This window comes from Rousettus aegyptiacus, unplaced genomic scaffold (genome assembly GCF_014176215.1).
Source record: "Rousettus aegyptiacus isolate mRouAeg1 unplaced genomic scaffold, mRouAeg1.p scaffold_m13_p_6, whole genome shotgun sequence".
In the NCBI taxonomy this organism is placed as follows: domain Eukaryota; kingdom Metazoa; phylum Chordata; class Mammalia; order Chiroptera; family Pteropodidae; genus Rousettus; species Rousettus aegyptiacus.
Window position 1 is genome coordinate 98,219,593 of NW_023416309.1, and position 25,937 is coordinate 98,245,529.

General features: G+C 51.1%; 1 protein-coding gene, 1 long non-coding RNA gene and 1 pseudogene across 2 annotated transcripts; 2 read left to right on the forward strand and 1 right to left on the reverse strand.

The window, feature by feature from the left end:
- Positions 1 to 57: 57 nt before the first annotated feature.
- LOC107520705 lies at positions 58 to 7,945 on the reverse strand. The gene is made up of 5 exons (XR_001599383.2): positions 6,545 to 7,945; positions 4,988 to 5,032; positions 4,202 to 4,448; positions 3,037 to 3,145; positions 58 to 1,068 (listed from the first exon to the last, which is right to left on the reverse strand). It is a non-coding gene; the product is annotated as an uncharacterized LOC107520705 (long non-coding RNA).
- LOC118604728 lies at positions 7,883 to 8,001 on the forward strand (annotated as a pseudogene).
- Positions 8,002 to 14,133: 6,132 nt separating this feature from the next.
- IGFBP4 (insulin like growth factor binding protein 4) lies at positions 14,134 to 25,782 on the forward strand. The gene is made up of 4 exons (XM_016150780.2): positions 14,134 to 14,764; positions 21,626 to 21,783; positions 22,504 to 22,638; positions 24,548 to 25,782. The coding sequence occupies exons 1-4, from the start codon at positions 14,416 to 14,418 to the stop codon at positions 24,680 to 24,682; spliced, it is 777 nt and encodes a 258-aa protein (XP_016006266.1). The 5' UTR covers positions 14,134 to 14,415; the 3' UTR covers positions 24,683 to 25,782.
- The last annotated feature ends 155 nt before the right edge of the window (positions 25,783 to 25,937 follow it).

The window sequence follows — 25,937 nt, forward strand, 5'->3', positions numbered from 1 at the left end:
CAATCGCTGATTCGCTCTCATCGGTTCCATCCTGAAAAGCCAATCCGAGCTTGTCTTTTATGTCCACCAATTAACGGCTGAGTTGACAAGGGGCCTGTTCGAATGAACCAATTAAGCAAGGGAGGCGGGACTGGAGGGGTTTCAAAAGGCACCACTTTGGGTCATAAGGAGAGATCGACAGGGAATCTGGCCAATGAGGAGGGTTCGTTTGTTCTTTCAGCGTAGAAAACTGGAGTCACGCGGTAGAAGGTGGCGGGGGTATTGTGAGCTGCAGACTCGGATGAAAAGGGGAAGGAAAAAGGTTTATTTCACAGAAACTGCCAACTTATTTTAGACCCCTGAAATCTAAAAGCTGCCCTCCGTCCCGAGGTTTTTAAGCTAGAAGAACGAGTCTTAGCTCCATTTTCCTGAAGAAACTGAGCTCGGACTTTCTGTGCAGGCAGTCTGTTTGATTAAGAGAACACAGGTTTTGGTGTCTGCCTCAACCGTACCCCTCTTCTCCTCCAATCATTTATTTTCAAAGAAACCAAAGGGGTAGAGTTGTGGTTTTGGTTTTCATATAATAGAAGTGTGTAGAGAGGCCACGCAAAATAGCAGCATTCAAATTCCCCAAGAGAGCGGCTGCTACTGGTCAAAGAGTAACTTATAGTTCCTGCCTCAGGAGCTGATGACTGAGGGACCCGTTCTAGGGCTGAAATTTTTTACTCAGACTGCCAGTAGGATGCCCTGCTTGTGATTTTTGCTCTCCTCTGTGTTAAGTTCCCTGAACTGTGCGGTCCAGAACAGCTGTTCAGATTTGACAAAAAAATGCCAAAGACCAAAGTTTTTTTAAATGACTCTGATGTAAAAATGAGTAGATTTCTTCTTTCGTCGTCAATCTACAATGTTAAAATGACCAAAACATGTCCTTAGAAGATGCTAGAAAAAAATAACTGCACACTTTGCATAACTACTGATTATACTGAGCCACCACCTTCCAATCATTTCCTGAGTTTCAGTCTCTCCTTGACAACTTGCCAGTTGTGTGATCTTGATGAAGGCAGCTTCTAGGTACTTTCGTTTCTTCTGCTAAAAAAGGGAAATAAAAATGATAGTACTACCTCAGAGTTGTGTGAGGATTACATGAGATAAATGTAAGATGTTTAGAAGAGTAGGCTAACAGTATCAAGATCAGGAAGCAGGAATTTTCTTTAGGCTGGCATGACAATTTGATGTTTTAATTATTTTTTCTCTTCCTAGAGAACCAGAGGGTCAACCCATTGTCAAACCCCAGCATATTTAAAGCCCACTCTGCTTGCAAAGCTCCAAAGAGGGCCAGTGATGTGACAAGAAGTCAAGGATAGAAGTAGCCCACAGGCTAGGGTGATTGAGAAAGCCAGAGGAATGGAGCTTTGGCATTGCTCTGGTTCCTGTTCCCTGATCTCTTGGCCTCCAGTAGTTCCCAAGTGTTTTCAGCTTCACTCTGCTCACTACATGTGTTGATCAGGAAGGCAACCGCAATGCACAGAACTACCAGTGTCTCAGAGCAATTGAAGAAAGCCCATCCAGTAGCTTCTGTCTATCCAGAAGGCTGACTAGGCCCTGCGCTCCAGGGATGGCATGTCACTCTCTGCAACTTCCCCAGGACAGAGAATGACCCTGACACAGACCAGTCAGGGTGCCTTCTACCTCCTGGAACACAGAGGCCCAAGGTGGTAGGGGTGGGTGAGCATGCTTTCCCAAAGATAGCAGTCCAGCCTCTGCTACCCTTGCCTCCATCCTGTAGCTCATCCCAGCCTGCAGTATCCTGTAAGATCCATCTGGGGATGAGGCGACAGGAATTTAAAAAGCAGCTCTAGCCCTATTTTCGAGAACCCGGCTTTAAATCTCCCTTGCAGTTTAGCCTGATCCTGTGAGTCTCTGCTCAAAAACTTAGATGCAAAACTATGGAGTCACAAGGACTCTGAAGTCAGAAATCACCCTGAACCTCAGTTTTCCCATGTCATTATCCTTTACTATATATAAACTATATATATATATAGTTTATATATAGTTTATATATATAAACTTGAGTGCCAATTACATACTAAACATTATACTAATCACTTTATGTCATTTCCCCCTTAATCTTTATAACAGCCCTTTAAAGTGAAAAACCTGAGACTTGGAAGGATTAGGTAATGTCCTTAAGACTGCCAATTTCTACTTATCTTTTAAGCCTCCGATCCAATAGCACCTCCCTTTGAAGTTCTCTCTAATCACTGGGGATTCCTCTCTGTTTTCTTGACATTTAGTGCATTTCTCTCTATTACATAGCATTGATCATGGTGTGTTGACTTGCAGGTCTCCTTCTTCAGACCGCAAGATCTTCTGAAGGCAGAGATTTGCCTGCACCTTTGTAACCCTCAGCATCTCGTACAATGCCCACTCCTCAGGAGGCTCTCCGTGAATGGTACTATCAGTACTATCATTGTCCACATGGGGGCAGCATACCCAAGAGCGGACCCTCTAGTGCAGAAGTCCGCGGACTCCGGAGGGATAACATGGCAAAATCAAACCCTTAAGTTAAGGGAAAAGTGCACACATGCCTCTGCTTGAGTCCTGTTGGAAGCTGGGACCCACTGTATCAGCAGTTCACTCTGTCTTCTGGGGATTCAGTGGAAGGCTCAGTACCCAATGCCGACCGGGGTAGCCTGCCTTTGGGAACTCTGGGGCTGTCCTTGAGCATCCGTACCTTGAATTCCAAGACCCAGTGAGGGAGCTACAGGAATGAAAACCCAAAAGGGGCTGAAGGAGTCAGCTGCAAGAGTCTTTGGAGACTTTTCTTGAATAAGGCTGCATCCCCATGAAGTGAAAGGGGGAGGACGAGAATTCTCCGCTAGGGTGAATGAATCCTGTTCCTACCTGGGAAGTGTGGGTAGGGAATCAGCAGCCCAAGCAATGTCCCTTTTCTCCTACCTTTCTCTCAGATGTTCTGCTCTTCCGAGATCACTTCTAAGAAGTGAGGTGAGATGGGGATGCAGAGGGGTCAGGTGTTTCTACATCCTCGTGACTCACCTGAGCTCAGCAGAAAGGTAGAAACCAGGTAAGGTCTGCTCTCTGGAAGCAGAGACAGGGCAGTCACAGGGTGTCTCTGTAGATTCCTACTTCTCTTACTTGGGGCTACCTGGAGGCAGAAGGTGTACTTTGTGGGTGGTGATGTTGGTACTGGAGGAAGTTTGGAGGTGGGAGGAGAGCGACCACTCCTGCCAGGGCAGTTTGAGAGAGACGGAGCAGATGAAGGCATGAGGTAAATGGCAGCATATTGCAATGACTTAAACTTTGAGCAAACAGATGAGAGAAGAGAGGGTGAGGGAGGCATCTGGAATCATTTATCCAGAGAAAAGAAAGATATTTTCACAGGCTTCACTGACATATAAGAGGTGACGCATCCAAGATGACACAATTCCCAGTCTACTGATGTTCTGTTACACACACTACCTCCTCAAAGCCAAGGGAATTAATCTTTAATGGTGGAAGGTGATATTTGAGAGGCTATTTGAGGATGTTGCTTCAGGGAGGAAGAGAAGATAGAAGACAAAGAGGGGAGAACAGCCAATGAAGGGGGGTGGTGCTCTGGCCTAGTCTCTCGGGAGATCCATCTGAGCACAGATCACCTTTCCAGATGGACCTGGGCTCCAGGAGGCCCTCCAAGCTTCTAGGACAAACCTGGGACACCCATGGAGCCTCTCTCTCCTTTTTCGACCCTGTACTGGGATGGAAAGGGGGGAGGAGGACACAGGATGGGGTGAGTTCTCCAGCCCTGGAGGAAGACCCCTAAGGAGAGAGAGATGCCAGGGGAGGTGGGGTAGAGGGTCAGTGAACCAACACACATTACTGAGCATCTATTATATGCTAGTCTAAGACCACACAAGGATGTGTGGAACACAGTGTCTTACATATGAAGAGCATTTTTTTTGGGGGGGGGGGTTAGGAAAGGGTGTAAGGAAGGATGGGGGCTGGGTAAATAAAAGGAGGGAGGGAGTAAAGAAATAAAGAGAAGAGGAAAGAAAGGCACAGTAATTCATATTCTAGTTGTGGCAATAGGACTAGAGAAAGAATAGTGAAAAAGCTCAGTGACAGATGAGTAGTCCCCAGAAAGGTGGTAAGAGGGTGTTGAGGGAGGTTTCAGGAGAGCTTAAGATAGGAGTCCAGGGAGCCACCATGAGTACCCTTTTCTTACCTGTGGACTTGGCTGGCTTGGCTGGTCTGGAGGAGACTCTTACCCAGAGTGCTACATTGGTCCCTGAGCTCCACGGGAGCCTGTCTAGGCCTGGCAGCCTTGGAGGGCCAGGGTAGCCCTAGGGTCCAGGAAGGCCTGGTGTCCTCAGGGTTCCTGAGAGTCCATCATTCCCAGTCTCTAGGTATCCAGGGTGGTCCTGGAGTCTTTATGGCCAGCCCTGAGGGGGACCGGGGAGGTCCCCTTGCACCTGGAAGGAGAGGCCGGAGGGGTGGATGTGAACCACAGAAGTAGGGGTGTGTATGTGGGGGTGGGAGGACTCTTATAAGAGAAGGCAGTGAGGCCAAGTCAGGAGTCCTAATGAGAGTAGAATGTATGCATGGGCAAGCACCCGTGGCCTTGGGATCACTTAGGGAAATCTAAGATGGTACTGGACGTGGGATATTGATTGAGTCACCCATAGCATCATTAATTGACTATTGGGTTCCAGGCCCTATTAGAGTATAGACATAGAAATTGCCCCAGGAGGTATCTGGGTTCTTAGTTTGTGACCCATATCACCACCTTTACCCCAGATCTCTGGTTCAGAGGACTTTCAACCACCCTTCTACCCAAAGAATGCCATTTTATGTCCTCCGCTCCACCATTTGTCCATTCATCCACCCAACATTTACTTATCAGCTACCTCCCACTAACCACACACTATCCACCCCTCACCTCTGGTCTAACTGCTCCTCCCAAAGGTGGGGCTGCTTTGGGGCCCCGGGTTCTCCATATGCCCCTTCTTACCAGGAAAGCCAGGAGCCCAGTACTGGGGCACTTCTATTGTTCTTCCTGTTGGAGCAGAGGAGGCATTTAGTAGAGATGCAAGTGGGGAGAGGAGGGCTTTCTGTCTCATTCCAACTCCTCACTTTTCTGTTCCCCTACCTCACTCCACTGCCATCCCAGAGGGTCCCAAAGTCTCTGAAATGTCTCGTCGAGACTGGCATTTACCTGACATTCAGGGAGCCCAGCAGGGCAGGCACACCCAGAAGGTGGGTTGGGAGTAGGGTTAGATCACCACAGAAGAGAGATTAGAACTAGGCTGGCTCTTAGATCATTAGGTTCAACCTCCTCATTGTACAGATAGGGAAACTGAGGCACAGAGAGAGGTGTAACTGCAGGTGACTGCAACGGGTCAGCAAGCCAGCCTGGGGGATAGAGTGAGAAAGCCAGTTATGTTTCCTAATGTGCTGGGGAATAGGGTCACCTGGACTTGTCACTTTCTCCAAAGCTCTGCAATTGGCAGAAATCCCAGATAAGGTCCTTGGGAGGTGTGATATTGCGATTTATAATAAGAAACATTTGGCCTTCCTCCAGTTCCTGGCACCGAGCTCCTAAAACCCTTGGAATTTCCTAAGTGGTAAAAGCAATTAAGGTGTCTTTTGTTATGTTAATAAGGTGACTTTTGGAATGCCCCTAGGTAACTTAAGGATGAGAGCTGGTTGCCAAGGGAACTAATCAAGTGATTAGAGGGTTGAAACTTTTGGCCTTATTCACAGAAGACCTTCCGGGAGGGGAGAGGGGCTATGTACTAAGGCCCCATAAAACCCTAAAAAGACAGGTTCAGCGAGCTTCTGGGTTGGTGAACAGGTGGAGGTGCCGGGAGAGGGCATGGAAGATCTGTGCCCTTTCCTCCTACTTTACCCTGCGCCACTCTTCATCTGCCTGTGCTTGAGTTATATCCTTTTATAATGAACTTGTAATCTAGTAAGTAAAATGTTTCTCAGAGTTCTGTGAGCTACTCTAGCAAATTAATTGAACCCAAGGAGGGGGGTCGTTGGAACCTCCGATCTATAGCAGGTCTATCAGAAGCCCAGTTGACAATCTGGACTTGTGATTGGTATCCGTAGGACCGAACACTTAACCTGTGGGATCTGATCCTAACTCCAGGCAGATAGTGTCAGAATCGAGTTAAATTGTAGGACACCCAGCCGGTATTGGAAAATTACTTGATGGAGATAGAAAACCCACACATCAGAATTAGTGTCGGAATTGTAGGAAGCATTAGGACGGGGGCCAGAAAGAGAGAAATAGGATGGAGTGGGCCTCTCTCTACATGCATCCATATGTTTCCCTGGCAATCTCATCTCTTTGGACTCTAGGTCCTTCCTTCTCTCACTCTATACTTGCTTGTTGCTGGTGGGGAAAGCCTGAGTAGAGGCTGAATGTCAGTGTGATCTGACAGAGCTTGGGGGAGATCTCCCATTCCCTAGTGAGAGTCTCAATAGGAGTAGGAGAGGGGATTGGCATTCCTGGTAGCTAGCTGCTTGTGAACCCAAGGGTCTGATCTGAGGAAGAGGATACCTGGAGCTGCAAAGACCCATCCTCCAGGCCATTGTCCTCACATGGCCCTTGGATAATGCTGGGAGCAGGCCTGGTGGGTAGATTCAGGCTCTGAGACCTGGTCCAGCTTGGCAGCTACTGCTGTATTCCTTCCTCTAAAGAAAGAAAGGATGAATGAATGAATGAATGAATGAAGAGGGGGAGTCTGGACTGGGAACTCTGGTTTCATATCTGTCTCTAAATTTCTCCCATCTCTCCAAGTTCTTCATTTGATCACATCTATCCATCTTCTCTGCCTTTCCATCCCTCTGTCATATTCCATTTTTCAGTCTCTCCCTCTCTTGGCCTTCCCCTTCCCCTCTTTCCTTCTCTCTAGCCTTCCACCTCAAAGTATCAAAGATTCTTAGATTCAAAAAAGGTTATAATAATGATGCCGCTAATTTTTAACCTTTCTGGGATATATGTCCTTTCACTTATATGGCGTCATTTGATCCTCTTTAATAGCCCTACAGAGTGAAGTAGGGACTGGCATCTCCATTTTACAGATGAGGAAACTGAGGTCCATATAGTGAAGACACAAGCCCACAGTGTACGGCTGGCTAATCAGGGCAGAGCTGGGATTTGAACCCCTGGTTCTGACTGCAAGAGCTCTGCCCCACAGCCTGTGCATCCCAACCTCAGGGGAAAAGCTTTTCTCCATTGCAGGCTGTCTGACTTTCCCTGGCTTGGGGCCCAGCTTCTGCTGCTCTTTAGATCATCATGCCTGGGTGGGGATGAGGAGCAGACTGCACAGATCTTGAGGATTACTGGCTCCAAACATTAAGCCTCTGGAAAAGTCAAAAGCTGAGGGAATGAGGATGGGAGGAATCCAGGCTTCGGGAGAAAGGAGGAAGGAGGCTATGTAGATTAGGGGCTCCAGGTGGGATGGGCCTTATTTCTGGGCCCTCTCAGCCCTCATCAGCCATCTTTAGGACTGCCCCCACATCTCAGGACAAGTACAATCACAGACAGCAACTCAAGAGGTCCCTGGCATGAAAAACCTGGTGGGCACTGTGGCTTCTCTCTGAGAGCTTCTCTTCTCACAGCTAAGGCTCTGGGCTCTGGGCTGCATCTCAGCAGCCTGACCGAGGGCACCAGAACTATCAGATTGGTGCAAGAGCTGGGCAGGCAAGGAAGGCACAACAGCTTCTGGGCACACAGAACGCTGATAGGGCAGCCTGGCAAGAGGAAGAGGTGCTGTCTGGGTTTGGGCAAAATTCTCCAAGGCTGTGATGCCTCTTGGGTACGGTGCAGGTGCCAGTTGGGGCCTGGGCGCAGGCTCTGTATCATTCCATGAACGGGTTTAAATCACGTTTAGTTGTCCACAGCCATGTCGCCCTGAACAAGCCTGATCCCGTCTGATCTCAGACGCTAAGCAGGGTCGGGCCTGGTTAGAACTTGGATGGGAGACCACCGAGGAAGACCAGGTGCTGTAGGTGTAAAAGAAAGAAAGAAAAAAGAAAAGAAAAAGAAAAAGGAGATTGTAAGTTGACAAGGTCCTTGCAATCTGTGAGGTCAACCAAGGGTTGCCTCGCCTAAAATAAATAAATAAGTAAATCACACTTAGTTGCTTGTGACCTGAAGCCAGTCTTTTCACTACCTGGAGCCTCATCTGAAAAAATAGATTTATAGGGTTACCGTGGTGATCAGTAATCATAATGGCTAACATGGATTGAGTCTTGCTTTGTGCCAGACACTGTGCTGACCGCTTTACACCCATTGTCTCTGTAGTTTCTTGTAAAGCTCTATCAGGCTGGGCTGGCATTATCCCTCTGTTACAACAGGGCATTTAAGGATAAGAAAGAGGATGTCACTTGGCCAAAATCACAGAGCTAGTAAATGGCAAATCCAGAATTCAGTGCAGGCATTTTGGCTCTTAATCTCACTTGGCTGGTCATGGCTAATAACTAATACTCATTGGGCTCTTAATACATAGTGGGCTCTTAATACATAGTAGGCACCACTGCAAGCATTTCACACAGATTCAGGCATTTAGTCATTATAGCCACACTACACAATAGTCACTTAAATGAAAGACAGCACAGAGAGGTGTACTAACTTGTTCTAAACCTACTGCCAGGAATCCAGTCCAGGTAGGCTGACTTGAGAGCCAGCACTCTGTTTTAAAAAGAATAAACAAACAAAAAGTGTTTTCTTAAAAAAATATATATATTAGAGTATAACATACATACAGAGAAGAAATATTTAGCTGCTCAATGAATTTTCACATAGCAAATACACCATGTAACTAAATAATAAACACCACCTGTACCCCAAAAGACCCCTTCCAGTAACTACTCCTACCCTTCTCCCCAAAAGTAACTTCTATCCTGATTTCTAAAACAGATTAGTTTTTGCCAGTTTTTCAATTTTATATAAATAGAGTCATACAGCAGTAATCTGTTCAATATGTGATTCATCTATGTTGCTGGATGTAGCAATAGTTTATACAACTATAGATTTATTTATTCCACTATTAATCCTAGTGTTTGGCTGAATAATGCTGCTATGAACACTCATATATGTTTTTGGAATACACACACTCACATTTCTGTTGGGTGTATATCTGGAGGTGAAATTATTGGTTGCTTCCAAATGGTTGTACAAATTTGTTTTCTGTATGAGAGTTCTCATACTCCACATCCTGGTATTCTCAGTATTTAAAATTTTACCAATCTGGTGGTTATGTAGTGGTATCCCATTACGTTTTCCCATATGTATTAATGAAGTGAGGTGCAACCAGAAGCAAGTACTCTTAACATCCACTCTGTACGGCTTCTCATAACAATCCTTTGAGGCAGGTGTGGTTATCATCCCCATTTTACAGATAAGGAAAGGGATGCCATAGTTACTCCCTTTCCCCTTCATGTCTCACAATCCACTCACCTTTCCTGGGGGCCCCTCTTCACTTTTCCCCGTGGGGATGGAATGTCTGGTTACCAGAAGCTTCGGAAGCCCCTCAGGCCAGGATGTCCTCCTGGGTAGAAGAGGGAGGCTGGGGTGAAGTGGCAGGGGTAGAAAGGAAAAAATAGATAAGGCGTCAAAGGCTGGTGTGAAGGACCAGAGATCCTGGCTCTGGGAATGGGATGATGGGGCCAGCAGAGGTCTGGGACTAAGCGGAAGCTTCGACTGGGGCTATTTTGTCAAGTCCTAGTGCTGGTGTGGAGGGGGGAGGTATTTAGCTAGGGAATTAGGGGCCCAGTGTGTATGGGTTCTGGGAATCTCCCTGGAACCCAGGCCCTCTCTCTGGGGTTTTCCTGAGTCTGAGGAATCCTCTGTGGGGTTTCTAATCCTAGAGTCCTTTTAGGGGGTCTCTCTGGGTTCAGACATCACTGGGTAGAGTTTTCTCCTTGGTGTTTTCTAATGGGTAGCTCGCACTCTGTCTCCAGGGCCAGGGGAGTAGGAGGCAGGGCCTGGAGGCGCTCCAGGGGGTGTAGGGAAAGGACATAGGGTCTGCTCAGATTCTGGGCTTCTGATCTATCAGACTAAGAGGTACCTGGCAAGCAAGCACCTTGCTCTTTGACTTAACAGGTGTCAGGGGAGGCAGTGCAAATGACTTTTTTTTCACTGTAACGCCTGTCTCTCTCTGGTCAGAATCCTCTCTGTGTCTCTATTTTTGCAAATTTCCTGTACATAGATTTTCCCCATGCCCCCACCTTCCTTGAGCCTGGAGCCCACAGCTCACCTTTGATGCTCTGGCAGCATAGGCAGCATGACACAGGGGACTTTGTCCACAGCAGACAGTAAATATATTTGGCTTAAGTCTCGGCTTAATTACTTACTAGCTGTGTTACCTTGAATGAGCCTCACCACCTCTCTGGGTGATGAGAGCTCTCCCAGGGACCAGCATCACTCACTTGGCTGTCTCCTCCTCCTTGCTGCCTCCTCTCATTTGGGCAATGAGAAAGAGATTCTGTTAGTGCCAATCAGCCTGGGAACAGTGCCAACTCTGGAGGGTTGGGAGCCATGCCATTATTGGGCCTAGGACCACGGCAAAGGACTCCACAGGTTCTAAATTCCTAAACTGCCCGAGCTGGGAGGGGCTTCACAATTCAGCGAGTTTCCCTCCCCCATTTTACAGATGGTAAAACTGAAGCTGAGGAAGGGGAAGCGCCCACAAAGCTTGAAAGAAGCAGAGATGGATGGACTGGAGATATGAAACTGGATCCTGGCCAGCCCAACTGCAGATAGACTCTCCCCTCCACACCCCTTCCCCTGGTAAGGTGTTCACTTCTGGAGCTGCCATCCTAAGGGAAGGACTCAGGCTCCGTTCTCTGGATCAGACCTCTGCACTGTGGGGTCTGTATGGAGATTCTTATTCTCTTTATCTGGTCTCTTCAAGTGCGGGGCCCTGCTGGGCAAGGAGGTAGTCATACTGCTGTGCCATTGCTCAGCTCATACACCTGGGATGATCGTGGAGGATGCCGTACATGGGGCCTCGGCACCAGCTGATGTGGAGAGAAGCTGAGCTCCCTACTCAATGGGCAGTCCAGGGAAGCCAGGAGGGGGCTGGGAAGCCAAAGTTATGGGGAGGCCTGGGGCCCAGTCTCACATCAATGCCATCTCTGCTCTGATATCCTGCACCCAGCTTGCACTCTGTACCACAGGGTTTTGTCCTTGGTATTTGTCTGGAATGCTTATGACTGCTGTTTCAGTAGGCAGGAAAATAGAGGTTAATCACACAAACTCTGGAGCCAGACAGCCTAGGTTCACATTGCCGTTCTTCCACTTACTTGCTGTGTGACCTCGAGTTAGTTACATACCCCTCTGTATCTCGATTTCCCTATCTGAAAAAGGGGATAATGATAGCACCTACTTCATGAGGTGGTTGTGAAGTGCACATGAGTGAAGCGCTTAGAACCATGTCCAGCTTTTGCAACTTGACTCCAAATCTCTTGCCCTTTTATATACGGCCTCTCCCAGGCACTAGCAGGCCTTGGGGTGGGGGGACCCTAAACCCAGTCTTTCAGGAATTTCCAGTCCAGTTGGGGAGACACAGGTCCTGCTACCAGGGGATCTCGAGCCATGTGGAGAAGTTAGTTTCCTGGAGGGAGAATTAGGAGGGAGCAAACACTTGGTACCTACTGTGTGCTGGGCACTTTGCAGAGATCTCTCTCTCTCTCTCTCTCTCTACTCCTCACCCTTCTTTCTTACCGCAAAGTCCCCATTTTCCAAGTAAGGACTGTGAAGCTCAGAGAGCTTAGGAAACTTGTTTCAAGTACCCAGTGAGTCCAGTGGCAAAACTGGGATTAGAATCTAAGTCAGCCTGATGGTAACATGGAAGACCATGTAACATTAGTTCAAGGTTCACCTCCTCCATGAGGTCTTTCCATGTCTTGGACGTAGAACTGTCTGACTACTTCTGCCTTTGGGTACCCACTGTGCCCCATATAAATATTCCCAGGGCACCCACACACCTCTTAGACTTATTTATTTATATGCCTACCTCTCCTCTCTAGGCAGTGAGCTCCTTGGGGGCAGAGAGTGGTCTCGGCCATCTCTGTAACCCCTGTAGGTAGCACGAAGCTTGTGCACAATAAATGTGCAGTAAATGTGTGTTGTGTGAATGGTGACGAGGTGCTTGGAAGTTCTCCTTGTGTCCATTCTCCTGGCTCCTTGGAATTATCCGACAGTGATGGGTGTGGACATCAGAGGATGGATTGGGGGGCGGTGCTGGGATAGAGGTGTGAGCATCTGACTTGCCTGGAAACCTTTCCAGGTTTTCCATGCTCACCTGCACTCACACTTCATCCCCTGGCATTTCTCTTGGCTTCAGTCCAGCCTCTCCTGCCCTCCTTCTTCCATTATCCAGCACCGTTATCCCTTCCAGGTTTGTTCTCTAGGGGACGAGTGTGACATTGGGATTAGAACCATCCTCCCTGGTCACGTTTTATTCTCACAAGAGCTTATGAGGTAGGACAGGTGGAAAAGGTCCACCTCCATTTTACGGTTAGTGCGTAGCATCCAAGTTCACACATTAAGTTGATGGCAGAACTGGGTCCAGTATCATGGAGGAGTGGGGAGAGGGCTTAGGGTAGTTTTCTGGGATGGACTGGGCTTCCCCAAGGGATTTGAGGAACCTGGATCTGTTTGCCTTTCTCCAAGGCAGATGGGGCAGGAGAGACTTCCGTTTGTGAGATGACACCCAGAGAATCCTAGAATCTTGTCCCTGGCCATAACTCTCCAGCCTTTCTGCAGTCTTGATTGTTGCCAGTAGGGGCCGTCAGTTTGTAACTTTTGGTTCTGTCCCTGCAGGTCCAGCCTCCCACCCCTCTCTTCCTCCTATCACCTGGACAGTCTACACTTGCAGAAAGCAGGAGAGAGCCCCATCCCTGTGAGACTGAAAGACCCCTGTCCTGGGAGAGGAAGCAGAAAGAGGGCATCTGATCTGCACTTCAGTTTGGCTGGCCCACGGCTTTCTAGGCCAAGCCAAAAAAATCTACAGGGGGTCACCAATTATGCATGGACAGGCGCCCTCACTTTGAGGCTAGCTCCAGGAGAGCAGAAGCCTTTGTGGGGGAGGATGAGTGAGTATTAGCGGGATCTGGGAGAGAAAGGAGGAGATGGGTCCCTGCTCCAAATGTTACCCTAGGGCTAGCTAGTCCCAGTCAGCAGGATTGAGGCAGGTGTGGGGGACAGAGGCACTGATAGGATCTCACAGGGGGTTTAGCCAACCCCAGACAGCAATATGGGTGAATTAGTTAAAGGCATCTCTTCCTCAAAATCTTTTTGACTGTCATCTACTGGAAAACTGTCACGACAGCTATACAAATCTCCAGTGACTACAGAGAAACGGTGCCCCCTGGAGTTGTGCAATGCATAATTTGCACACGGCAGGTAGCAAGCTCTCTAGTCAATCTCCCCCTGGGAGTGGGTCTGGGGAGTAAAAGCAAACATCCAGGAAGAAGGAAGAGAGGCTGGGCACTTCCCTCCCAGGGAGTTTGGTGATTCCATCCTCGGGAAGGCAGATTGGACCAGGACCCCCAGGAGCCCTGGAGAGACGGGAAGAGGGAGGGTGGAAGCGGCAAGTGTGAAGAGAGCCTACTAACGTCTTAGGGCCATTGGCCCTCCTGGGTCCCTTATTGGGTGCCTGTACCCCTTCCCCCACCTCTCCCAACTTGATCTCCAGCGGCTGAGACTGGAAGCACCGGGGCGGGGTGGGAAGGACTGGCTAGGGAGATTGAATCCGTGGAGCCGGGCTTGGAGGTCGGCCTCTCAGTGGAGGGGACTGTGGGCCCACTTGGTGGGTCTGGGAAGAATCCTCCAAGGTCGGGGGAGGGGACCAAGGAACAGCGCCTTCGCTTCCCCTCTCCCTTCTCTCCCCTCCCGAGCTCCGGTTCAGAGGAGCTCTCGGCGCCCATCAGGGCTTCCAAACTGCGCCGCTTCCTTCTTGGGCAGAAAAGGACTTTCAGATGTTGTAGCTGCGGTGGCGACTCAGGACAGCGCCCCCTCCCCCTAACGCCTGCGTCTCCGTCTCCCCCTCGCCCTCCCCCACCCCATCCCGCTCCCCCACCTCTGGGAAGGCGCTGGGGGTGTGGCTAGGGGCCTGTATAAAGTCCGGGGGAGCTGGTCCCGGGCAGCCGCTCAGCCCCCTGCCCCCCCGCCACCCACCGCCTGATCCCGGCCGAGGATGCGGCGCAGCACCTCGGCTACCAGGCTCGCTCCCCTCCAGCCTGCTTGCTAACTTCTCTGGTTCCGTCCCTGTCCGCCAGTGGGGCCGCCCCATCTCCCCGCGCTCTCCGGGTCGGGTCCACCAGGCGCGCCGAGAGCTGCCTCTGTGTGCCCCCTGCTGCCAGCCCGCGCGCCCGCGCTCCCCGCCTGCGTCCGCGCCCGCGCCGGGTTCTCGCCGGATCATGCTGCCCCTCTGCCTCGTGGCAGCGCTGCTGCTGGCCGCCGGGCCCGGGCCGAGCCTGGGCGACGAAGCCATCCACTGCCCGCCCTGCTCCGAGGAGAAGCTGGCGCGCTGCCGCCCCCCCGTGGGCTGCGAGGAGCTGGTGCGGGAGCCGGGCTGCGGCTGTTGCGCCACTTGCGCCCTGGGCAAGGGGATGCCCTGCGGGGTGTACACCCCGCGCTGCGGTTCAGGCCTGCGCTGCTACCCGCCCCGGGGGGTGGAGAAGCCCCTGCATACGCTGATGCATGGGCAAGGCGTGTGCATGGAGCTGGCGGAGATCGAGGCCATCCAGGAAAGCCTGCAGCCCTCTGGTAAGGTGCCTCTGCCCTTGCACGCCCTCCCCGGTGTGCTCCCCCGCTCCGCCCCCCCCCCCCCAAGCCCCTTCCCCAATCGGGCTGTCCTGGAAGGCCCTTGAAAAGCCCCTGTGAGTTGAGGAGAAGGTAGGTACGTGGCAGGGCCCTGCTGGCATGGGACAGGCTCAACCAAAGAAACTGTTATGGAGTACCCCACCCCACCCCCATCCCAGCAGCCTGTTGCCACGATCGAGGAGGACTCTGTCCCATCACTCCATCTCAGACCTGCCAAAGGTGCCTCTTTGGGAAGAGTAGTCTTGGCTGCTGGTGCAAGAGTAGAAAATTAAGGGACCTGGCCCAGCCCGCAGCCTGCAAGTGAGCTGGATAACTGGAGGATGGGGTGGTGGGGGGGGGGGGGCTTTCTGTTCCTGATCCAGGGACCTCCCCTTGCCCTGGCCACCGGTGAAACCCCAGGGGTCTGAGAAGCCAGGGCTCGGACTTTCCACATGATTGTGCGTGGAGTGGGGCACGCAAAGTCAAGGGGCTTCGGTGATGAGGGGCATCAGAGTTGCCTTTCCCCAAAGCCCCAGGCCAGCTCACCTAGCTCTCTGAGAGGTATTGGGAAGACAGGGAGTCACTCTGCCAGGCCTGGGCACCTTCTCCTGCTCTGGTACACAGGCAGCCCTTTCCTTTCTCTTGGCAGGTGCCATTTGAGGTGGCAGAAGGAAGTAAGTTTTGGCTCCCAGCCCGGAGCTGCAGAAACCTAACTGGTGTGGATAGGGAGTAGAAAAGAGGGGGGCGGGGGAGACGGGCTTCGAAGGCCCTTTGCCCTAAACTCATTCTTATACTTTCTCTTTTTTCATTTTTCAGTGAGCCTCTCAGTTCCTCAAAATCTTTCTCAGTCTCTTTCCTTCTTTCTCTTATTCTTTGTCCTTTCCTGCTGCGCCCTTCCACCTCTAGTTTCGCCAGCAACATTCTTGAGTTCTCTTTTCCTCAATATTTTCTGCCCATTACCAGTTTCTTTCTCTGTATCTCATTCTCTTTTTCTGTTTCTGTTGCCCTGCTTCTCTCGCTTTCATCCCAGTCTCTTTCTGTCGCCCTCTCTCTCTCTCTCTCTTTCTCTCTCTCTCTCTCTCTCTCTCTCTCTCTCTCTCTCTCTCTGTGCCACCTTTTCTCTTTCTGTCTTTGTTCCCGTCTTCTGTTACTTTCGGAACCTCTCTGCCTGCCTTTCTGTATCTCTGCCTGTTTCTTGTTCTCTCCCTGACTCTGTTTTGCTCTCCCTGTGCCTCTGTCTGCGTCTGTCTCTTTTCCTGGTGCTTGAAGCTCCCATTGTTGCAGTCCGGATGCTGGGACTCTGGCCCCAAGCTTCCTGCCCTGAGTCCCAGACCGCTCCACTTCCTCAATTTTCTGCAGCGCTTGTTAGCGGGAGGAGAGCAGGATGCAGGGAAAACAGGAAGGAGGGAGACCCCAGGGGTCTGGGCCCAGGGCCTCTCTGCCCTTCCTGCCCCGGGGCAGTGAGAGATGGGTCAGCAGAAAACATTCTAGGAGAAATGCCAGCCTGGCACCCAGCACATCTGGGCGGGGGGCGGTGTTCCTGGAGGAGTGAGACACTGATGCTGGGGGCAGAGATGCCAGTGCCAGTGGGACAGGAGGAGTACTGGTACCAGACCAGACTGGGTGTGAGGGCTGAGCCCTTAGTCTCCCTGGGTATAACGAGACCACATTCCCTTTGTATCTCTTCCTCCACTGGCCAGTGGGTATCTGGCACCAGATTAGGATGGCTGGTAGCCTCTTCTGGTCCTATGAACTTTAACACGGGGCAGAAGAGCCCTCAGAGGGTCCTGGGCACCCATTTTTCCTTGGCTGAGTAGGAATACCCCATCCTGTAGTGGAGAAAAATCTATTTCCCTAGGAGTTTTGTGTGTGTGTGTGGGGGGGGCATGGCCTGAACATTTTGTGATTGTCCTGCGGATATCATGCAAACCAGCCATTAAAGGTGGCTTTAGGTCCCCTTTGGATGACAGGGCACAGGCCTCTAATGTCCCTCCCCCCTCCTTCCTTGCCTTGTCCACCATTCATGCAGTGCATGCAGCTATCTGGAAAGGGAAAGGGGAAGTCTGGGGGACCCTGGGGAAACTGGGTGCCAGGTACCTACTTGGCAAGCTGTTCCATGCCCACTTACCCCCAAGTTACCACAGAAGTACCCCTTGCCACGGCCCAGGCCACATTGTACCGTGTGAAAGGCGCCCCCTAGAGTTGTGCAGAGACCCTGCGGGGTCATTGGTGAGAAAACGTCCAGGGCTTGGCCCCCATCCCTGCTGTTCTCTTTAGCCTTCCACTGTCAATAGGCTGCTGTCCCTCCTAGTCCCAAGGCTTGAGGAACCTAAGCCTCTTATTTGACATAGGGATCGGGACCTTTGTTCTGCTTTTGTGTCTTGGGGCTGAGCTTCAGCAGGTGACTGGGGGAGGGCAGCCTCGTGGCATCCCCCTTCCCTTGAACTAGGATGGTCCAGCTGCCTCCTGTTTGCCCCAGGGGCAGGTCTCCCCCTTCCATCTCTAATACCCCCACGCCCCCGCCTTCCTATCCCAGCTTTCTGAGCCAGACAGTGTTGTGGATGAATACCACTAAGGCCACCAGAGGTGGAGGTGGGGTGGGACATGTGCGTCAGATGTCCACAGTTCTGCATGAGTGCACTGACCCTCGACTCATGGAATCTGGGGGAGTGGACAGCGGGATCAGTGTCTGGATTGAAGAGTTCTGAAACTCAGCTCTGGATCCCTCTGGGACAGGGTTAGGGAACATGTAGGCTGGGTTAATTTTTAGTCAACGCAGCAAATATTGTCCCCCCTACTCCAGTACTGGGAATCCAGTCATGTCTTGGGAACAGGGCCTTCCCAGAAATTCTGTGTCTTGGGGGAGGGGGAAAGGAGGAGCATGGCTGCTTCACATTTTTTCTTTAGTATTGGCAAAGCCAGAGTTATTGGTGCCTCGGGTATCAGGAGGCTTTCCGTTTAAAGACACAGGAGCTGTAGAGATAAGTCTCTCCTCCTTCTCCTCCTCTCGGCCTACTTCATTTTTTCCTTTGTAAAAAGGGGATGACACTAGGACCTGCCTCACAGCGTCGGGGTGTCTGGCATGTGGAATAAGAGCTCAATAAACTGGAGCGACGGTGAGGGTGGTGATGAGGAAGAAGCTGAGTGGATTTCAGTGGAAGCTTAAATGCACCTCTGACTTTGGAACTTTGGGGGATGGGAGGGCAATGAGCAAAGCTGGGGAGACGTTCAGAGGAGTTGAGAGGGGTAGGGTGGATTTGGTGACTTTTGCTGCTGTAAACGTGGGAAGAACGGGTCACCTGTCTTTCTGTCGGACTCTTGAGGCCAGCAGCATGTCACACAGTGAGGGGGACGCCCCTAGCATCAGAACTCAAAGAAAGGTCCTAGTACCCAGCATGGTGGCCTTGGCTTCTCCAGCCAGAGTCCAGGGGGTGACCCTTTCAGGTCATGCCTGAAATTTCTGTATCTGGGTGGCAGGGCACACCCACCTCACAGCCTCACCTTGGCTCTCTGGAATAGGGCAGTGGCTGAAGGTGAGGAGAAATCATAGGGATGAAATCCAACGGCAAGAAAGAAGAAATCTAGCTTTGACCATGAATTTTGCAGCCAGTGGTACCAAAGCTGTGAAGCCTCTTCTTTTTCTGGATTCCTTCCCTTCCTCTGTTGCTAGAGCAAAGACCAAGTTTTCTCCTGTGGCTGCACGTCATTGGCTTAGCTCCAAGCAGGGCAGGAGGAAATCACCTGGCCTGCCTTGGAAGCCCCACCTCCCAAACAAGCTTTTTAGAATTCAAGAGGTCAGACCTTTTCGGGGGGCTACATCTGACTCCAGCTCCCCCTCACAGGGGAACCCACCAGGAGTGGGGTTTTCCAGAGGGCACCATCCTGCATGAGCAGAGAAGAAGCAAGTATTTAGCCAGTTTTGGGAAGGTTAACGTTTTCCAGAGACCCAAGGCTACAACCCTCACCCTTCCAAAGCTAGTGCTGAGAGGTGGATTGTGGGGTGGGTCCTCGGTCTGCTGGTAAGCAAGACTGGGCAAGGAAAAGTTACAGATTAAATGGAAAATCAACAAGCCAGGGTACAACTAGAGTGCCCTGCCCTACGTCTGTCTCGGCCCATGGCCGGGTCAGAGTGCCTGAGTGCATGTGGGTGTGCACGCGTGTCTGAACATGTGACTGCTTGCATATGTTTGTGATTCTTGAGTCCGAGCTTGTGTGTGTCTGAGTGGGCAGATATGGCTATATTCTGTGTACCCGTGTCCCCATGAAAGTAAGTAGGAGTCTACTCTCCATGTCTTGGCGTGTCCTAGGTATGAGTGTGCTGGGCAGAGGAGAAACCAAGAAGTGGGAAGCCAGGCACGCTGCCTACTCAGCTTCCCCAGACAGCCTCCTCTATGTGACGTGGGGCCCTACCGACACAAGAGCATAAGCTATGATTCCAGGCTCCATGTAGCCCCAGGTTTCAGTGAGCAGACCAGTTGTGCTCCTTAATGCCACCTCCTAAGTTAAGGCATAAACATTCCAAATATCCATTAATAATCTCCAGAGCATTAGTCATTTGTGAACTCGGACTCATAGAAACTCAACAATGGAAAGCCTGGTTGCAGCTGAACTTCTACTCCAGATCTCTCTCGACTCTTAAGGCCTCAACCACTGAGATGCTCCATGCCTCCAGGGCACTGGGCTCTCGACCTTCTGAGGAAGCTCCATTCATTTAGAAAACTCTTCCTTACTCCTCAAACCTAAGAACATTCCGCTCCTTTACCAAGAGGAGTAAGTGTCACTGTGCAAAGTGGTGCTTTCCTTTATGGTCATGAAAAGAAAGGGAACTCAAAGGAAAGACAACAAAACCTTGCCAGGTTTGAAGGGCGCCCCTCGAGTTGGTGTTGTGGGCTGTGGCGAACGACTTCCTGAGATCCCTTCCAGCCTTTCCCGGGCAAAGTGGTGGTGCCTTTGTTTACACCTCAGCTCAGCCTCTGTCATTCCATGGTTTGGCTCTAATTCTTGTAGACCTTTCGTTTCCTTGTTCTCTCCCCTCCCCAGCCCTAGGCTACACCTCTGAAACATTTTGACTCCATCTGCAAATCTCATGGTTTTGTGCAACGTGGACATGGAGGTGTGGTCACTGGCCAGCCTGGATTCTTTTGGCCAGAAAGACTCCTTGGGATGGTCTTCAGAGAAGAGTCTGGATTCCAGATCTTTTCTCTGGCTCCTGACCGAGGGCCCCCTCGGCACAATCCTGGTTTTCTGAAATATATCTGCCCCTTTTGCCACCCCTGTCAGCTGCGAGGTCTTGTTGCAGTGTCTTCTCCTTGAATGACCTTCAAGAATTTGATGTCATCGCTAAGTCAAGAGTCCCTTCCAGACTAATCTCCTTGGGATGTTAAATATGCAGAAGGTTGGAGTACATCTTTCTGCTCCATTTATTCCTTCCCTTTGGTTCCTCTTTCTAAGCCAGCCCTCCACTCGTGACAAAGCCTTCTTCCCATTCTCGGTGACTCAGTTTTATAAATAACCTTTGGTGTGGAATCTTGACAGAGGCTTTCTGAGGGTCTCAATTCTTCCTTGCCTAGTTTCCCTTTATCCACATGCTTTTCCCCAAAACCTCAGAACTAGGAGAATGAAAAGAGAACTAATCCCCCAACTCACTTTGGCTAGGCGGAAAAATACCATTTGACCCAGAGGCAGCTCTGGGACTGCTGCCACGCATGGAGGAACCTGCTAACTCCTCGGGAAAAAAAATCCTGACGCAAACCAGATGTAACCTTCTGTCTGGCTGCCAACATCTGGAATGCTGGCAGGGGCTTTGCTCTCAGGCAGGCAGGGAGCTGCCGAGCTTGAGCGTTTCAGAGGTGGCTTGGATCTGTGGAGAGGTCGCACAACCTCTTTCTCCGGCTCAGCCCTGGATTCTGGTTTTGGCTGCCTAGAGGGAGGAGCAGCGGTTACAATTCTGGGACTTCTGGACTGGGTTTTTCTTGAATTCAGATAGAGTCTTCATGAGGTCCCACGAAGGGGGTACAGGTCCAGCCTCACCACCCCAATCTCTAGATTCCCAGTGCCCTGTGGTTCCAGGTGACAGACATGGACTTTGGATGGGGTCTGAAGTCTAAGGGTGGGAGACCGAAGGGATGTGGAGGGTAATCTCTTGGTTCTGGGACCACATAGCATTGTACATGTGTGTGTGCATGTGCGTGCGCGCGCGCGCGCGCACACACACACACACACACACACACAGAGTTTCACATGCAGGCATATACATCCATTCCTACTCCTCTCCCATCCAGCCAATAGGGAGAGCCTTTTGGGCCTATTTTCTCATCACTCATGGAAACTTTGATTCTGGCCATTTGGAAGAGGGTAAGCAGAGCTGACAGTCCTAGGGATGCCCTAGCTGGCTCAGCCAGCCGAAAAGAGCAGGAAAGGAGACAGGAAGAGAGAGCAGAGGGAGTGGGGATGGTAAGAGGAGCTGCATAGAGGGAGGTAAGATCCGGTAGGGGGACCCCACGCCTGCCTCAGACCTCCCTACAGGGCCCAGGGGACCCTCCTGCTGTCTGGGCAACTGCAGCTGGTGACTCATTTGAGAACTGGACTGGGTGGGGTGAGGGACAAGTCAAGGACTTTGAGAGGAATATTTGCCTGAGGAGATCCAGGAGAGTGGGCAGGAAATTAGGGTGTTGCTTTCTTTTTTTCTTGCCCCTGGACCCCCTGCTCTTCCCTAGTGCTAGGCCAGAGAATGTCCAAGAAGCAGAAAGTAGGCGGGAGGCTGGGTTGGTATGCTGCCCTGTCCTTTCCTGGTGCTGACCTCTCCCCATCTTGGCCTGATTGCAGACAAGGACGAAGGTGACCACCCCAATAACAGCTTCAGCCCCTGCAGCGCCCATGATCGCAGGTGCCTGCAGAAGCACTTTGCTAAAATTCGAGACCGGAGCAGCAGCGGGGGCAAGATGAAGGTTATCGGGGTGCCCCGGGAGGAAGCACGGCCTATGGTAAGGACCTCTGACCTCAAATGCACCTGTGCACAGGCACGCACACCACCACTGCCACCACCACCAATCAGGACATATGCATTCAGTAGACATTCTTGGATGCCTACTGTGTGCAAGTTGCACCTAGTATGCTTCACCAGGACACAGAGAGTCCTCATTTCTTTGAAATTCCATTTCTGCTCATCAGTTCTATACATTGGTACAGCTGAAGTGACTGTTAAATAAGGAAATACTTCTGAGCTCGTTGGTTAATAGTGGTTGTCCCAAGCCTCCAGATGTTTCACGGCCCTTCTCTTAGATTTTCCACCCCAGACTTTCTCAAAGGTTAGAGCTGGCAGGGGGCCTTGGGACCCTGCCCCAGGGTCTAGCTGATGTCCTTTCTGTTGGTGGTTCTGATAGCTCAGAGCCTGGGCTCTGAATTACCCTCTTCCAGTCCTTTTCCGTGGGTATCCACAGCCCCAGTCCCCACAAGGTCCCTTCACTTTACAGCTCTCTTCTTTTTAGAAAGTCTTTGGCTCAAGAGCCTCTCTTTAATGTCCCTCTCCTCTTCCCACCAGTGTCCCCTGAACCCAAGCCATGCCCTTCGCCTCATTGAGCCCTGCACAGTCTCCAGGCCTTGGCTCTTTTTATAGGGCCTCAGTCCTGATCTGACCCCCCGACGCTGGTTCTCCTTTTCCTCTCTCCCTTCTGCTGAGCAGTTTCATCTTCTCTCTCCTCCAGCCCCAGGGCTCCTGCCAGAGCGAGCTGCACCGGGCCTTGGAGAGGCTTGCCGCTTCACAGAGCCGCACCCACGAGGACCTCTACATCATCCCCATCCCCAACTGCGACCGCAATGGCAACTTCCACCCCAAGCAGGTGGGTCTCCATCTCCCTTCTTCTGCTTGGGACTGGCCTCAGCTCCAGAGGCATTTCTGGCCTCTCCACGAGGCTGTCCAGGATGGAGGTCTCAGGAAGGGGGAGGCTCTCCAACCCACACCTAACCCCTAGGACCCTCCCCAAATCCTCCCCCAGCCTTAGAACCTCAGCTCATTTTGCTCGCCTCACTCATTTTGGAAATGAGGAGACAGAGGCCCAAAGTCACAGCGAGTTAATGGCAGACCAATTATCCTGCCTCTCCATCCAAGACTTATTTCCATTGCCTCTTGATTCACTATCTTTGATGTAGACCTAGCGTTCCGGCCAACCTCTGCCCCCAGCATTCTGTCATGCACCCAACTCCCTTCCTATGATTAGTTATCCTTGGTCATGGAATGTCTGAGGTCTCACCTGGTAATGGAGAGGCTGAGTCATGAGAGGTTCGGGAGGAAACTCAGCCTGCCCCTTCCCCCAAGATGAGCAGCCAAACCACTTGGGGTAGACCCAGGATGGAGGTGAAGCCAGATCTGATACAGACAGGAGACGAGACATGCATATAGAAATCTCTGTGCTCCTACATACCCTTGGAACTTGGGGTTCCTCTGATACGCCCCCCAGGAAGCTGGAATGTTTAAGAAGGTTGGTCTGCTCCAGTCTTATGTCTGGCCAGTCAGAATTGGACCCACTTGGAAGAGTGGCATATTTTGGCAGGGCACTGGGGTGCCTCCTGCTGGGTGTGGCCTGGAGAGCCATGGCCTGGATCATCTTCTCCAGCTCGCTGTGGGCACAGCCACACACATTCTCACACTTCATGCTCTTTAGACAGACCCACAAAGTGGGTTGTCGTTCAGCCAGCAGAGGTCTAGGCTGGGGGAGAAAAGCTGCTCGAGTCCCAGGATGGCATGAGCAGGTCGTGAGTGGTAAACGAGGAGTGGAGGACCATGGAGAGCACCCCAAAACAATGCCAGACCTACCTACAACCTTTATCCCAACACAAATTTTATTTTTGTCTCAATTTTAGAAAACTTCCTCCCTAATCAAAAAAAAAAAATTAATAGATGTCATTTGTTAGAACAGTTTTAAGTTTACAGAAAAATTGAGCAGGAAGTATACAGAGTTCCTGTCTAGTCCCTCACCCTGTTCTCCCTCTTAGCATCTTGCATTGTTAGTGTGGTACATGTGTTACAATTGAGGAATTGATATTGGTACGTTATTATTAACTAAAGGCCATAGTTTATGTTTGTGTTGAACAGTTCTATGGGTTTTCCCCCAATTTTTATCCTACTGGAAGTTCTGACACTTGACCCTTTATTCCCGGACCAGTTCTAACCCTTGAGACAAACTTCACTCCAACTCTAATCCTGATTTTGAAATACACCTTTGCCCACTGCCCTCCCTCCTCCCTGTCCAATCCTGACCCAAACGTTAGCCTCACTGCTTTAAGTGTTCTCACTTTGACCTCTATCTTGGTTCTATTTCTGACTTGAACTCTAAGCTTCACCCAACTCAAGTTTTAGTCAGAAATCCCAATTCAACTGCCACTCTTATCCTGATACTACCTTAACTTCACAACCATAATTCCATCCCTAAAGTCTCAACCCAATTAGAACACACTCAAAACATCTCCAACCTGAACCTTAGCCTTTCAAATCCAGCTGCACCTGTAATTCCTGTGGATCCAGTCTCCCCTCCAGTAGACTATAGAACTTTCTTTAAAAGCTCCTGCCTTTTAAAAACTCTGGACCCTTTCTTCTTGGCCCAATTCTCTCTATTCCGGTGAGTTCAGAGAACTTGTGCTCATAAAAGAGCCTCCGCCCTCGAAGGCCATCTTGGAGCAACTGTCTGATTTGGGGGCTGGGAGTGGGGCCTACTGCCTGGGAACTGACCTCTCATGCCCTTGTCTTGGCAGTGCCACCCGGCCCTGGATGGGCAGCGCGGCAAGTGCTGGTGTGTGGACCGGAAGACAGGAGTGAAGCTTCCGGGGGGCCTGGAGCCGAAGGGGGAGCTGGACTGCCACCAGCTGGCTGACAGCTTCCGAGAGTGAGCCCTACCAGCAGGCAGGGGGCTCAGTGCCCCCTGCTCCCCTTCCCCTAGAGGCTGCAGAGCTGCCCTGGAGCCTGGGACTGAGTCCTAGCTCCGCCTCTGGCCAAGAAGTTTCCCTTGGGGTGTGTGTTTGTGTGCGTGTGTTTTTATGAGCATAGGTGTGCTCTTGGGGTGACCCAGAGCCTGGGGGTGTCCTCTTTGGGCTTTGATAGCCTGGGAGGTCTGAGAGTGGCAATGGGGAGCCCTAGTATGTTTCTACATTGATCTTGGATTCATCCATTCATTCATTCATTCATTTGTTCATTCAGCCATCTAAAAACATTTATTGACTACGTATTACATGCCAACTCTAGTTTTCAGCCTTGGGGTCTCTTATTCTGACTTCCTCTGATTTGGACATGTGGGGCCGCCTCCTAAGATGAACACAAATCTGTGGGAGAAGAGAAGTCCCATTCCCATAATCACAGGAGGAAAGTAGACATGTACCTCGACCCCTCAATCTAGTCAGAGAGTGGAGGCCACAGGGAAGGTGTGGGGTAGCAGATGGCTCAGTGGTCAGAAGATCAGACCCACTCCCAAAGATAAGGCTTGCCAAGCTTCTCCCTTCTTCCCCAGGTCCCTCCAGGGGGAAGGACCTGCAGAGGTCCTACCTTTGGGTTGGGTGTTGTGCCATCTGCTTGGTTGCCTGGCAATTGAGACCCTGATATGAGGGGGGGAAGAGGGTCAGAGATAGGCCTTCAGGACAGAGGGCTGGGGCAGTGAGGCCCATCTCTGCACAGTCAGGGTTGGGGGAAAGAATGTGTGATTGGACTGCGTGTGCCTGATGGAGAAGGGGACCTGCATGCTTGGGGGTGAGGGACTTGCCAGGGGTCCTGCTTCCTTCCATTTGTGGTCAGCCATGAGGTCACAAGGATGACTCCATCCTTCAGTGGCTCACGGCGAGCGGCTCTGCTTCCCTCCCCACACCTCCTTTCCCTGCACCTCACTCCCCTATGCTTCCCTACCCCTGGGCATTTTCTGGCTTGACTGGATGGAAGGAGGCGGAGGGACCTACCAGTTGGCCATGATGCCTTGTCCTTTTTTTTTTTTTTTTTTTTTTAACAAAACAGAACAAAACAAAACAAACCTTAGACAATTGTGTTTGGTTGACTTATTTATAATTAGACACAGACACAGGGATGTATCAGGGGTGGAGAGGTCTGTCCTTCAGGGTAAAAGGACAGTGAGGGGTCAGCCAATTCACCCCCCTCTCCCTG

Bases quoted from the DNA above. Each gene is read 5' to 3' on its own strand.
- IGFBP4 (XM_016150780.2), top strand. From the start codon at position 14,416: ATGCTGCCCCTCTGCCTCGTGGCAGCGCTGCTGCTGGCCGCCGGGCCC. The intron at 21,784-22,503 runs GTAAGGACCTCT...TCTCTCCTCCAG, and splicing joins GGGAGGAAGCACGGCCTATG to CCCCAGGGCTCCTGCCAGAG. The intron at 22,639-24,547 runs GTGGGTCTCCAT...TTGTCTTGGCAG, and splicing joins GCAACTTCCACCCCAAGCAG to TGCCACCCGGCCCTGGATGG.